General features: G+C 38.0%; 1 protein-coding gene across 1 annotated transcript in view; it reads right to left on the reverse strand.

The window, feature by feature from the left end:
• The window catches only part of LOC107709063 (collagen alpha-1(XXVIII) chain-like), a 23551-nt gene extending 20964 nt beyond the window's left edge, over positions 1 to 2587 (reverse strand). The window contains exons 1-2 of the mRNA XM_016513452.1: positions 2403 to 2587; positions 641 to 1194 (exon numbers count right to left, since the gene is read on the reverse strand). Of these exons, the coding sequence (XP_016368938.1) occupies positions 641 to 1194; positions 2403 to 2574 (726 nt within the window). The 5' untranslated portion in view covers positions 2575 to 2587. The remainder of the gene's footprint in view (positions 1 to 640; positions 1195 to 2402) is intronic.
• Positions 2588 to 12483: the final 9896 nt, after the last annotated feature.

Raw genomic sequence — 12483 nt, forward strand, 5'->3', positions numbered from 1 at the left:
CAGTTGATCTGTAATACGTACGGATGAGACCCTACCGTTCGGCACGTACGTGATTCGCAGATTAATTTGCCAATTACACGTACAAGCAATTTTAAACCACAAGAAGAAGAAACAAAAGAGAGCTCAATTCGTTACTCACGCGCTGTTCTCGCACACAATCAAAGCACGCACAAGAGACGTGTTTCAGACAGCGCGGAAATTCCGAGTTGCGTATACATAGGCTACACATAAAATTAGCCTATGTCAAAAACCCTTCACGGCATTGTCATTCTCTGTGCTTTAAATATTTTTTTTCTTGCTTATCCGAAAAAATTGTCCGATCTTTGGCTAAAAAAACCACACAATATAATGCGTTGAACCACTAGGCTATATAATGCTATTATAATAGCTACTATATAATAACCTAATATATATATGTATTAGGCTATACATATCCCCCCCGCCCCCCGTCCAGCCGGTCCACAAGAATAATTTCCAAACGTAACCGGTCCATGGTGTAAAAAAGGTTGGAGACCCCTGCCTTAGATTACTGGGGTCTAGCAGGACAAAATTTCCATTTGCTCTCTATTTGTTCTCATTTATGTCTATCAAAAAACAGTTAACACAAGATTTTTATTTCCTAAGGGAAAGCACTACTCACAATCTCTTTGACAATCTTGTCCACTACGCCCTTGTCCTGTAGGTTGTGTACGTAGCGGGCAGCCGGAGGACTGGCCAGGATCCGCAGCTGTTCTACATTGGCAGCGGATGTGAAACCTACTGTGAAGAATTTAATCCCTTGGTTCTTGGCATCAGCTAAAGCAGAGAAGATATCTGGATTCTTGGGATGCGACTCGCCGTCGTACAGCAGAATGGCCACCTTCACGGTGCCAGGGCCAGACTCCTCCAGATAAATGCGTGTGAGGTTGGTGATGGCGTAGGTGGTGTAGGTACCGTGCCCTATGTATGGCATGGGGGCGATGCGGTCCTGGAAGGTGGGTACGCCCCTCCAATCTTTGAAGGACTGTTCAGTGATCACATGACTGCTGTACTGAAGGAGAGCAGTTCTAAAGTTCAAGCCCTGTCCGGTTTGGAGTCGGATGTTCTGGATCCGGTCAACGAGATCAGTAACAAAACGCTTCTCTTGGGCATGGTTGTCTTTGGCGCTTTCTGAACTGTCCACCAAAAATGCCAGTTCCAAATTACAGTCCTCATCTGAAAGATGGAAAAATGACAAAAAAGTACTAAACATTAACCTAAAAATATAAATTTTGTTATTTAGACACAACACGTCAGATTTTGACGTCAATAACATTTTCAGACAACTTTGTTTCTTGTGTGTATTGTGACCAAATATTGATATAATTTGATTTGAGTTTTATGGTGTTTCATGATGTTTTTGTCTTTTTTGTCAATCAATCAATCAATCAATCAAAACAACATACCAATGTTATTATTGTTAACAAAAACTGAAACCATGAAAAAAAATCATTACTTGAAATAAAACAAATAACTTAAAATAAAATATAAAAAATTCTAACTTATTTTCTTTCAGCAAGTGGACTAGCCAACATTGCATTTTTGTAACTAAATGTAACTAAACTAAAACTACTTCTTAATAAAAACTACAGTATAGAGGCACATTAAAAAAAAACTAATAAAAATGTTTTTTTTTTAAAACATAAAATTACTAAAATTAAAATGAAAACAGAAAATCTAAAAATACAATTGAATTCAAAATATTAAGCAAAACTGCAATAGTATATCTGCAATAGTATAAAGTAACACTGCAGCACATGGGTTTGGGACAACATGAAGGTGAGTAAATGTTTAGTATACATTTTTTTTGGGTGAATTATTTCTTTAAGTGAGACTTGGAATAACAAAGTGACAAAAATGCTGACTTGTGTGTTTTGACACAAAAGGACAGCCAGTGACTCCTATTTGACTTGAATCTTTTGATAAATGCTTAGGTAATACATAAATAACGTAAAATGCCAAAAACAAATGTAAATGTAAAAGCAAATGTGAACCAGCTGAAATGACCCCAGTCTCCAGTAAATCACATTTCTGATGATTAAGAAACATGTCAAATAGGAAATTTGCCCCAGGACAGTGAGCAGGGTTTAGATCAAATTCAGAAGCCCTGGAGAGCAGAGCAGACCGTAAGGCGGCTAACTTCACATATGAACTTTTCTTGCTCCTGAGAAGTATTTAAATCAGTTTCCTTTGTTAATTTCATTTCTTAATCAACCACACCCTGTTGATGCATGAATGAAATCTGTTGTGATTATCTCACACCACCTGCACCAAAAACTTGGAAACCAAATGGTCTTTTGAATTGAAAGCAAATACAGTATTTTCCAAGCCACCTGCTCACCTATGTACCTATGTTCTTGTGTTGAACACCAAGAAATATTTACCATTGTTTTTCGGGATGACATTAGAGGTGATTGGTTTATTTTTGTTTCTTCCATTTCTCTTGTCTTCTACATTAACATCATCATCATCATCATCATCAAGATCGTCCAGCTGAGCCAAAACAACCTGCACTCCCAACAGCAAAACCAGCCAGCTTACACACAGCCGTATCATCACTACAGTAGGAGAGAGACAAACAGATGCCAACACAGTATTAAGAACATATTCTCAAATGCATCACATGCACTGCCTCATTCAAAGTGTGCAATCAGTGTCTGCTTATTTAATTTCCACCCTAAATACTCAAAACTTAACATTAACATAATTTCATTTTTTTAAAGTGTAATAGCAAAAAAGTTATTTTCTCATGAGTCTCATTATTGTATTTTCACTCATCTTTCTGAACTATTTTAATATATTACTGAATTATAAATTGCAAATGCAAGCAAAATGTACACTTACTGTGTGAAGCAGCTCTAATTTCAGTACAGTACCGGTATGAGTCCAACCAAAAATCAGCAGCTGAATGATGAAGATGAGCAGCTCATTACGGAGTTCACAACCTCTTCTCTGCCTGAGATCCACATGCAATAAAAAGATGCATACAGAATGACTGAGAATCACTGGATATGTGTGAAGACTGCTTGGGTTTGCTGTAAAAGACAAGAAATGTAATACTGTGCATCAGCTCCATTCATGTGAATCATCTGCTGCCATCCAGAGGAACACTAATATCCAGAGCTCCTCCTGTGAACCCACCCATTTTTACATTTGCTGCATAATTTATAAGACGCATGACTTTGCATAAATGTAACAAAGAATGTAATAATTTTCAAAGCAAGTGCAGTTATAATATTTTCATTTTCAAACAATATATTGCAATTTATAACAGGTTTTACATTTTAATGCACCTTAAAATGTTCATTAATTACTGATCTGTTAAGCATTATTTTATTTTTGTTATGGTGAAAGTTATAAAATTGTTCTCAAAAATGCATTGAAGGAACAGTTCATCCAAAAATTAAAATTTGCTGAGAATTTACTGCAGATTTGGAGAAATTTAGCATTACATCACTTGCTCACCAACGGATCCTTTGTAGTGAATGGGTGCCGTCAGAATGAGAGTCCAAACAGAATGAGATTCCAAGGCGTTTTTTAAACTTTAAACCGCTACGTCCAGCTAAAATACGAGTCCTCTATCAATAATATTTCTTTTTCCAGTGAAAAAGTCATTTAGTCTGAATCAGGAGAGAAATATGCACAGATCAAGCACCGTTTACAAGCCAAAACAGTTCTAAACAAATATGTGGGTGGATTTTGATTTGAGAAACAACAGGAGATGGACTTTTTCACTGGTGCAAGCATTATTATGGAATATGGACTTGAATTTTGGCCAGAAGTGAAGGTTTAAAGATAAAATGTCTTTCTGATGGATTTGTTTCTTACAAAGGCAGCTTTTTGCTTCACAAGATGTTAACTGACGGACTGCAGTGGTGTGGATTACTTGTGGATTATTGTGATGTTTTTATCAGCTGTTTGGACTCTCATTCTGACGGCACCCATTCACTGCAGACTCAGAGGATCCATTGGTGAGCAAGTGATGGAATGCTAAATTTCTCCAAATCTGTTCTGATGAACAAACAAACTCATCTACATCTTGGGTGGCCTGATGGTGTGTAAATTTTCAGCAAATTTTCATTTTTGGGTCATCAGCTATATAATGGCTTCATACTGCTTACTGTCTATCTCTATAATTCTTCAATCTGATAACCATTCTTTCTGGCTAATTGTCAAGAATCTTGTGAATTACCATTAACAACACAACTGTGTGTGCCTTTTCACTTGCCCTCACCCATACAACGTGAAAGTGCCTGCTTTTAGCTGCCATGTAGAAGTAGGGCAGACTGTTTCAGTAAATATTGTGGAATAAGGTACCACTGAAGGTTATGAGAAGCATAACAATCATCGTTTCACTCGCCAGGAATAACGCATCTCCTGTATGTGTGCGTTTCATTCTCTTTCCATGATTCCCATGAAATCATGATAATGGACGCAGAATATCAGAGCAAGTTTTGTGGAAGTGGTAATCGGATTTCTAAGAGGTGAATTATTCATTCAAACCAATATGACATTTACCAATTAAATCATCTATGAGGTACATTTGTGATTTTTAATGTACAAAAAGGAATCTTGAAACTAAGCATAGCTCTGAATGAATCTGTACGTAAAAATTACTGTACGTGTCAGCCATGTCTCAAAAATACTTAAAAGATTCAAGGAAAATCTCCAGCATGGATCGTTAACGTCCTGACCTGTTGTGATATACAGCTGCTGACTTACAAAGACTTATAGATTTACAAAGAGTTAATGAGGTACTGAGAAAGAGCTGAAATCAGGCAGAGGATGATGGGAAATGAAGTCCCAGACTGAATGACAAAGGTATAGGTGGCTATCAAGGGCACTCCAGCTGGTGACCATGACACTGTTATTCCTGCTAGTTGAAGTTGCATTACTAGTAACTAGTAACACTACATGATTAAAAGCTAAATTGACGTGCCATACATTTCACCTATAGCATGAAATACCCCATGACATTGTTCACCTGCACTTCATCTGTGTTTTCATACAGTTGAATCCAAGAAAGCTGAACCTCGTCGAGAGCAGCCTGACATCCATCATCAGCCTCACACAGATCTCTGGACATCTTTACGGCCTCTTACACACAGTGAAGTCAGAAACACCTGAATAAAAGTCAGTCAGGTTCATCTCATATATCAGCATATAGCACTACAGAGGGATTTGTTTTAATGATGCAGAAATTCTTCAAGATCTGTAAAGTTATATAGCATTACACATGACACTATGAAGTTACAGTACCATTTATGAGTCAATGCCATGTGTGTATTCTGCCTGAGGATCTTTATCATTTATGTTCAGATCCATTATAAAACAAGAGGAGCATGCCATAATGATTATATGAAGAGCAGAACAGACACAGGCCTAAGTGAGTTCCAAAATCAAGTCTGTATAATTTCAAACAAATAGGATTAACTTTTTGTGTCAGACTGGATTTACACAGATGATATGTAAAATCTGAAGATATGAGCTGAGGGAAACATAAAGATGTTTAAAAGAAGACACTTATTAGTGAGAGAACTCTATGATAGTTTAGGTGACTGTATTAGAGATTTAGTGGTCTTTTGGGTAAACAGAAAATAACACTTTTAACACTCTCACTAGTTTATTAGTGTACTAACAATGGACATGCATATATCACATGAGAATATATTTGTAATATTTCCCCTCCTGAACCTTTTATGAAAATTTTCACTGGCATTTCCACCACATGTATAGAGTTAAAAATGTTATGTTAGAAATGAGCATTTACATTTTTTGGGGATTAAAACTTCACAGACAGCATTTTATGTAGCTTAAATAAACACAATTTCCATTTTCACATAATAATAAAAAAAAAAACAGTTTGACTGGAAATGCTGTATATACATTAAAATGATTCAATATTCCTCTTGTTTATTTAGCATGGAAAACATGCCTCAGCTATTGGATTTTATTTTGCTTCATATAATAAACATTTTGAACCTACATGATGAAATGATTAAAGTTTGGTCCCTCTGAAAAAAAAAACAAATCAGAGTAAAAAATTAATATCGAGGTATACTGAATATCACACGAAAGCTGAAAAATATAGGCCTATGCAATAGTGCAATTATCCTGTATGATCATGTGCCAGCAGAGAGCAGCAGAATCCTGTTTTTACATTTCATTTTCTGTATGGAGCCTTTAGAAGGTGTACTACACTATTGATTGCACAAAATACCAGAACCCTGACAGTTTAAACCAAACCAAAATTATTTTCAAAAACTAAAAATAGATGTTCAAAACAAAGTTTCACAATAGTAATAAATACCTCAAGGATGTATTAGTCAGTTTTTTGTGAAAGCACTGATGCTACTGCAGAGTGACAAGGCCATAAACTCACGCATTTGCCTCCAAACTCCCAAATGTCTGATTCCCAGCATCCTCTGACTTATTTGCATTTAGACACATCTCTCCAAAGACCAATACCTGGGTGCAGACACTATGTAAAAAAAAAAAAATAATAATAATGGAATAAGAAAGTGCACCATATGTGAAGTTGGAAACAAAACACATTACCATCTGTAGGATTGTTTCGGTCAAATGGGTGAAATCTGGCATCCATTTCATTCCTTTGGATAAAAGCGTCTGCTAAATGACTAAATGTTAATTTCATAGTAATGTGTGATAAGTAACGAACCCACACACTATCAATACTTAAACTTTATTAAACGCAACGTTTCGTTCCACTGACCTTCATCAGGCAATTAGCAAGTATTGATAGTGTGCGGGTTCATTACTTATTTTTGATTCAACTTTTTGTTTGATTTTGTTCCCATGCACCTATCCTCGTTTCAGGTGTGCTGAGTTTACATTGATATAGTAATGTGTGATAAATTCTGTATGTGGAGTTTGTCTGCTTTTACGAATATGAGAAATTTTAACACAAATAAAACAAATTTTACAGAATTAACAATTTTATTAGATTGCAGAAAACGGATGTGAATATGCAAACAGAAATTGCGTACAAAAAGACACATTGTTGACAAATGTTATGTTAAATTTTTTCCCCTAGATTCTTTCTTTTTTTAGACTCCAATTCATCAAAAAAAAAAAAAAAAAAGGCCGAAAATCCACCTTCTATCACATGGTTTTTCACTGAGCACACAAATGAATCCTTGAAGAGAACTAGAGGATCTGACATGCCTATTGAAATAACAAATGACTTCTTTTTCTTCTCACAATAATGTTAATCTCATTCCTGAAAAGGGCAATATTAAAGACTGGGGGAGAAACTGCCAGTTTTTGATGAATGTATTAAAAGACCAACAAAAACCAGAGGCATCATATTCTACCAGCCGATTGGTGGATTCATTTCCCCCTCAGTCCGTCCCCCTCCTCCTTGTTTTAACTAGCAAATTAGTAATATCATAGACACAAGATGACAACATGCGCACAAAACAAGATGTTTTGTGGACATAATTCATTCATAAAGCCAAAAAGGGTAATTTCTCACTGTCTGTTGTCTCGTCTCGATCTCCTCGAGGGTCTCAGGGGTGATGCAAGAGCGGCCACAGGCTCTCATGCTGATGTATTAGTTGGCATATGCAAGCTATGAATTATCAAGGTAAAAGAGTCAATTATCCAGTTCTGAAAGAGACCCGGGCCGCTGTGGCCTCAGGGCCTTCTGAATTTACAAAATCATTTCATGGAGAAGAACGCTGAGGAGCCAAGGGAGTGGAGAGAGTGTCCACACACACACACACACACACACACACAAACAGACAGTCCACAACCCTCTCAGCTTTATACCATCCAGGGCAGAAAGCACATTTTGAACTCCTCGATAATAATCCATATTTATAAACACTGATTTTGCTCAGATGGAAAAGCTTCGCCATGACAGACGGCATTTAACCCCACTTCTTTCTTCTTCTTCCCATTAAAAATCAAAGTGGGTTCTGATTAACTGTGGCCTGTCTAATGTTGAGGATGATGGCAGCAGTACAGCACAGACCATTACGGTCTCGCGGCATTCATAATCGTGCCATGTTTCATTCCTTTTTGGTTTGATATTTCCAGTCGAGCTGCTTGACTAGTTTGCGCTAATGAACAAGAATAATGTGGTTTGTAAATAGAAGTGAAATACCTTTCCCTCGTGATTAGCCTGTGAAGGGACACAAAGTGAGAGAGGTTTAAGGTGACGGCAGGAGATGCAAATTGGCTATGGCTGCTCCTCATGAAAAAGTAGGTGGCCAAACAGTTGTCTATGATCACAATGATAGGGTTTGACTCAATATGTGCCATAATTATGGCAGCAATTCTTAAAATTTTAAGAATGATTGGCAAACAGGGAAAATACAACAATCCTATAATGATATTCCAATGACGTTGTAGTTTAATTTGATGAAATACACATTATAGATCCATTATGCACAATATTGATAAAAAAATTAATACATTTATTCAGTAAAAATTTATTAAATTGATCAAAAGTGACAATAATGTTACAAAAGATATCTTTTCAAAGCATTTTAGAATGATTTGTGAAGGATCATGTGACACTGAAAACTGGAGTAATGAACAGAAGACACTCATTTGAAACACATAAAAAAATCCTACTCCAGTATATTTATTTTAAATATAATTTTTTACAACATTTTTGTCCCTATATCTATACTACATCACTCTATCTCCCTCAGGGGACGTTTACCTCAAGCTGAGGTGCCATTTACCCAAAGTGTGGGCAACAAGACCCCTGCAGCGGCCTATTTACATGAGTTTTAAACAAAACAACCTTGAAACTAATTGTGTTGCTCCATCAATATTCAGTACACATTTTTTTTATAACTTACAAATTTAGCATGAAACCATTGCAACATGACTTAAAGAGGGCAGTTAAACAGTTAGCGGTGCTAATCATTACGAAAGTGCTTTGTTACTGCGGTGTTATCACGCGGATTTACCACAGTCAGGCCTTTGTTGGAATGTAAAAATGTTATTCGCTTGCCTCACAAGTCTGTGTTTTATTTCTTGGCTTCATTCAGGGGTACATGCTTTCTTACTTATCCAAACAGCCAATTGGTTTTGATTCTTCTATTCTGTCTCTGCCTGTCTCGGTACAGTAGACATTTGAGAAAGCACTTATTGAGAGGGAAGGAGAAAGGCTTGAACCTCTCCTGAAGAGGTGAGCTCCATCTCCACTCAGGGCTTAAGTGACAGGTAAATTGCAAGTTAAGTGGGGAACACAGCCTTTTAACAAGAGGCTTCGAGCTGCTGCAAATCCTCCTTAGTCTCTAATCTGAATACAAAAGCTTGAGGCGGGGAGGATTAAATTTGACCCCTGAATGAGGTGTTTGTTCCAGCCGAGGAGTCACTTTAGCCGAGAGGAGCGAGCCAGGTTTACGTTTCCTTTTGTGCAACGCGGCCGCGTTTAAAAACAACAGGGCCACAATGAATTCTCTTCAGAGGCTCATTTTCCCTGGGACAAAGGAAAGTGTAGAGCCACCAGCTTCCCCTGCAGACTCGCCTATTTACCGGAGTCTTTGCTGTGGACGACTCTAAAAGACTGTTTATTTAATTGGGGATGAAATGCCATAACGGGCTCCGCTATCGGTGGCGCAGGAAAACAAATCCAGCTTTCTTTCTCGACAGGCTGAAAGGGGAGAAGGGCCGTGGAGAGAGCGAGAGGGGGAAAAGCGCTTTTGGGTTGTTAACTTTTTAGAGGCTTAGAGTCAAACCTATCCGGGCTCAGGGAAGAGAAGTCGGGTGTTAGGGAGGCAAAATGACTCGTGATAGAAGGTGTTTGCGGCTCAAGTCAGGGGGAATCGTCTTCGCTCGCAGGATGAGGGTTGGACTAATTGATTCTCTGAAGTTTCCTGTCATAGATTATGATTATAGGTACGACTGGATCCTTGAAAACACACACACACACACAGGGAATCAAAGGGAAGATGAGAGCTGCCAAACATAGCGTGAAAATACTGGGATAAGAGGATGTGAGAGAGAGTGTGTGTGTGTGTGTGCGTGTGTGTGTGTGTGTGTGTGTGTGTGTGAATGAGAGGTGCAGTACTTATCAAGCAGCTGCATTAAGTGGTCAAATCATTTTTTATTATTTAGCTTTTTCTCAAGGTCCACTTACAACGTTTTGGCACCTGAAACAGTTTTAAATTAGTTTTCATTACCATTTTCAACTCTCTTTCTTTTTTGTGCTGCTAGTTCACACTGCCCTAACTAACACCAACTTCTTCAGAATAGCCAAACACCTCACAGAGAAATCGGCCGATCAAAAATACAGTAAAAACAGTAATACTTAAAAATATTATTACAATTTAAAATAAGTTTCTTATTGGAATATATTTTAAAATGCAATTAATTCCTGTGACACAAAGCTGAATTTTCAGCATCATTACTCCAGTCTTCAGTGTCACATGATCCTTCAGAAATCATTCTAATATGCTGATTTGCTGCTCAAGAAACATTTCTGATTATTATCAATGTTGAAAACAGTTGTGCTGCTTCATATTTTTGTAAAACTGTGATGTTTCAGGAGTCTTTCATGAATAGAAATTTCAAAAGAACAGCACTGATTTGAAACAGGAATGTTTTGTGGCAGTCGTGGCCAAATGGTAAGAGAGTCGGACTTGTAACCCGAAGGTTGCGGGTTCGAGTCTCAGGTCTGGCAGGAATTGTCGGTGGAGGGAGTGAATAACCAACGCTCTCTTCCACCCTCAGTACCACGACTGAGGTGAGACCCTTGAGCAAGACACCGAACCCCCAACTGATCCCCGGGTGCGGCAGCAAAAATGGCTGCCCACTGCTCTGCGTGTGTGTGTTCACTACTGTGTGTGTGTGCACTTGGATGGGTTAAATGCAGAGCACAATTTCTTAGTATGGGTCACCATACTTGGCCACACGTCACTTCACTTCAAATGTCTTAACTGTCACTTTTGATCAACTTAATGCATCCGTGTGAATAAAAGTATTAATTTCTTTTATTCGAAATTTATAGAGCTTTTATTGAAACTTAAGTTGCAAAAGCTTAGACTCACACACACACACACACACACACTCACTATATATATATAGGCCTATTTGCATACCTAAGCTTTTGCAAAGGGACTGGGGACAATAATTTACTGTGTCATTGTATTACTATTTTATCCAAAAATCAAGTATAAAATGTGATTCCTTAAGATGTGACCCCTATAGAGAACAGAGAGGCAGTGGTGAAACAGGCCACACTTTCCATGGGCAACAAGCGTAAAGGCTTATATCCTGCTGTAAGTTGTCATATAAGAGTGTAAAATGGCTTGCTTAGTGAGCAAGACTCATGTGGGCCCTGCGAGAGCCATAACTCAAGCTTTATCGAGCTCCCAGCATTCCCTTGCAGCCTCTGACGCTGTACAGTAATAATTGTACTCATGTCACGCTGGTAATTATCATCGATCTATAGAGAGCGGGTCAGACGCACTTGGAAATGATTCATGCCTGACGCGGGACGGTCTTGCTCTTTCTCAGTGGGTAACAACAGTGATGAAGCGCTGCTAAGGGGACGTCTCTCCACCTGCACGTCCAGCATCAGACGGCAGCTCTTAGCCGCCTAATAAAGCATAGCTCCTGTTTCTCAGTCTGAGAGGTTTATTTTGGCCCCAGACACTGACATTCTCCCCTCAAGGCCACAAGCTATCATTATCAAAATCATTACAGGAAACTATAAGACCATAAAATCCGAACTTTTCTAATCACAGACATCATGGCGGTGAATAGCATTCATTTTCAGTTCGTGGTTACAGTACTCTGAAGAATAAAGCACAAAAATGCTTTTTAGCCATTACTTAGATTTATTAACAAAGTTGATGAAATGCATCAAGAGTAGCATTTCACTCAATTTGAAAGAATATTCTCATTATCCGTGGCAAAATACTGGGTTCATGCAGAAATATAGGACTGGGTAAAAATATTGACTTCTATTTTTCATTTGATCAATCCAATATCTAGTCTTCTAATATTTTTTACTAAACATTATTTAAAGTGCACTGATCACATCCTGAAGATTTTCGAAATCTGGTATGGTGATAGTTGCTCTGCAAACAAAGCTCTGATATGTGCTCTTAAATATGAAAAAATATGTGTGACATTAAAATAAATTGAAGCCACAGGACTGAAACTGCATACCTTGATCAAACAATTACGTAAACACTGAAACATTGTTGCTGAAATACTGAACTGAGAGTTTGTGAATTGTCATAGAATAAATTAGACCAGCTAACAAAAATATGGTCTAAGAATGTTTTGCTCTAAATGCTCAAAACGTCTCGGGTTACGCATGTAACCATGGTTCCCCGGGAGGGAACGAGACGCTGCATCCTCTAGCAGACACTATGGGGACTGCAGCCAGCAGGACCAGTGTCTGAAGCATGTCTGAAACAATTCCAATCCCAATGGCCCATGTAGCCTGTGACTTCAAAGGCGGGCACCCGGAAG

The sequence above is a fragment of the Sinocyclocheilus rhinocerous genome, unplaced genomic scaffold (assembly GCF_001515625.1).
Source record: "Sinocyclocheilus rhinocerous isolate Xijiao unplaced genomic scaffold, SAMN03320098_v1.1 scaffold835, whole genome shotgun sequence".
NCBI classification, from domain to species: domain Eukaryota; kingdom Metazoa; phylum Chordata; class Actinopteri; order Cypriniformes; family Cyprinidae; genus Sinocyclocheilus; species Sinocyclocheilus rhinocerous.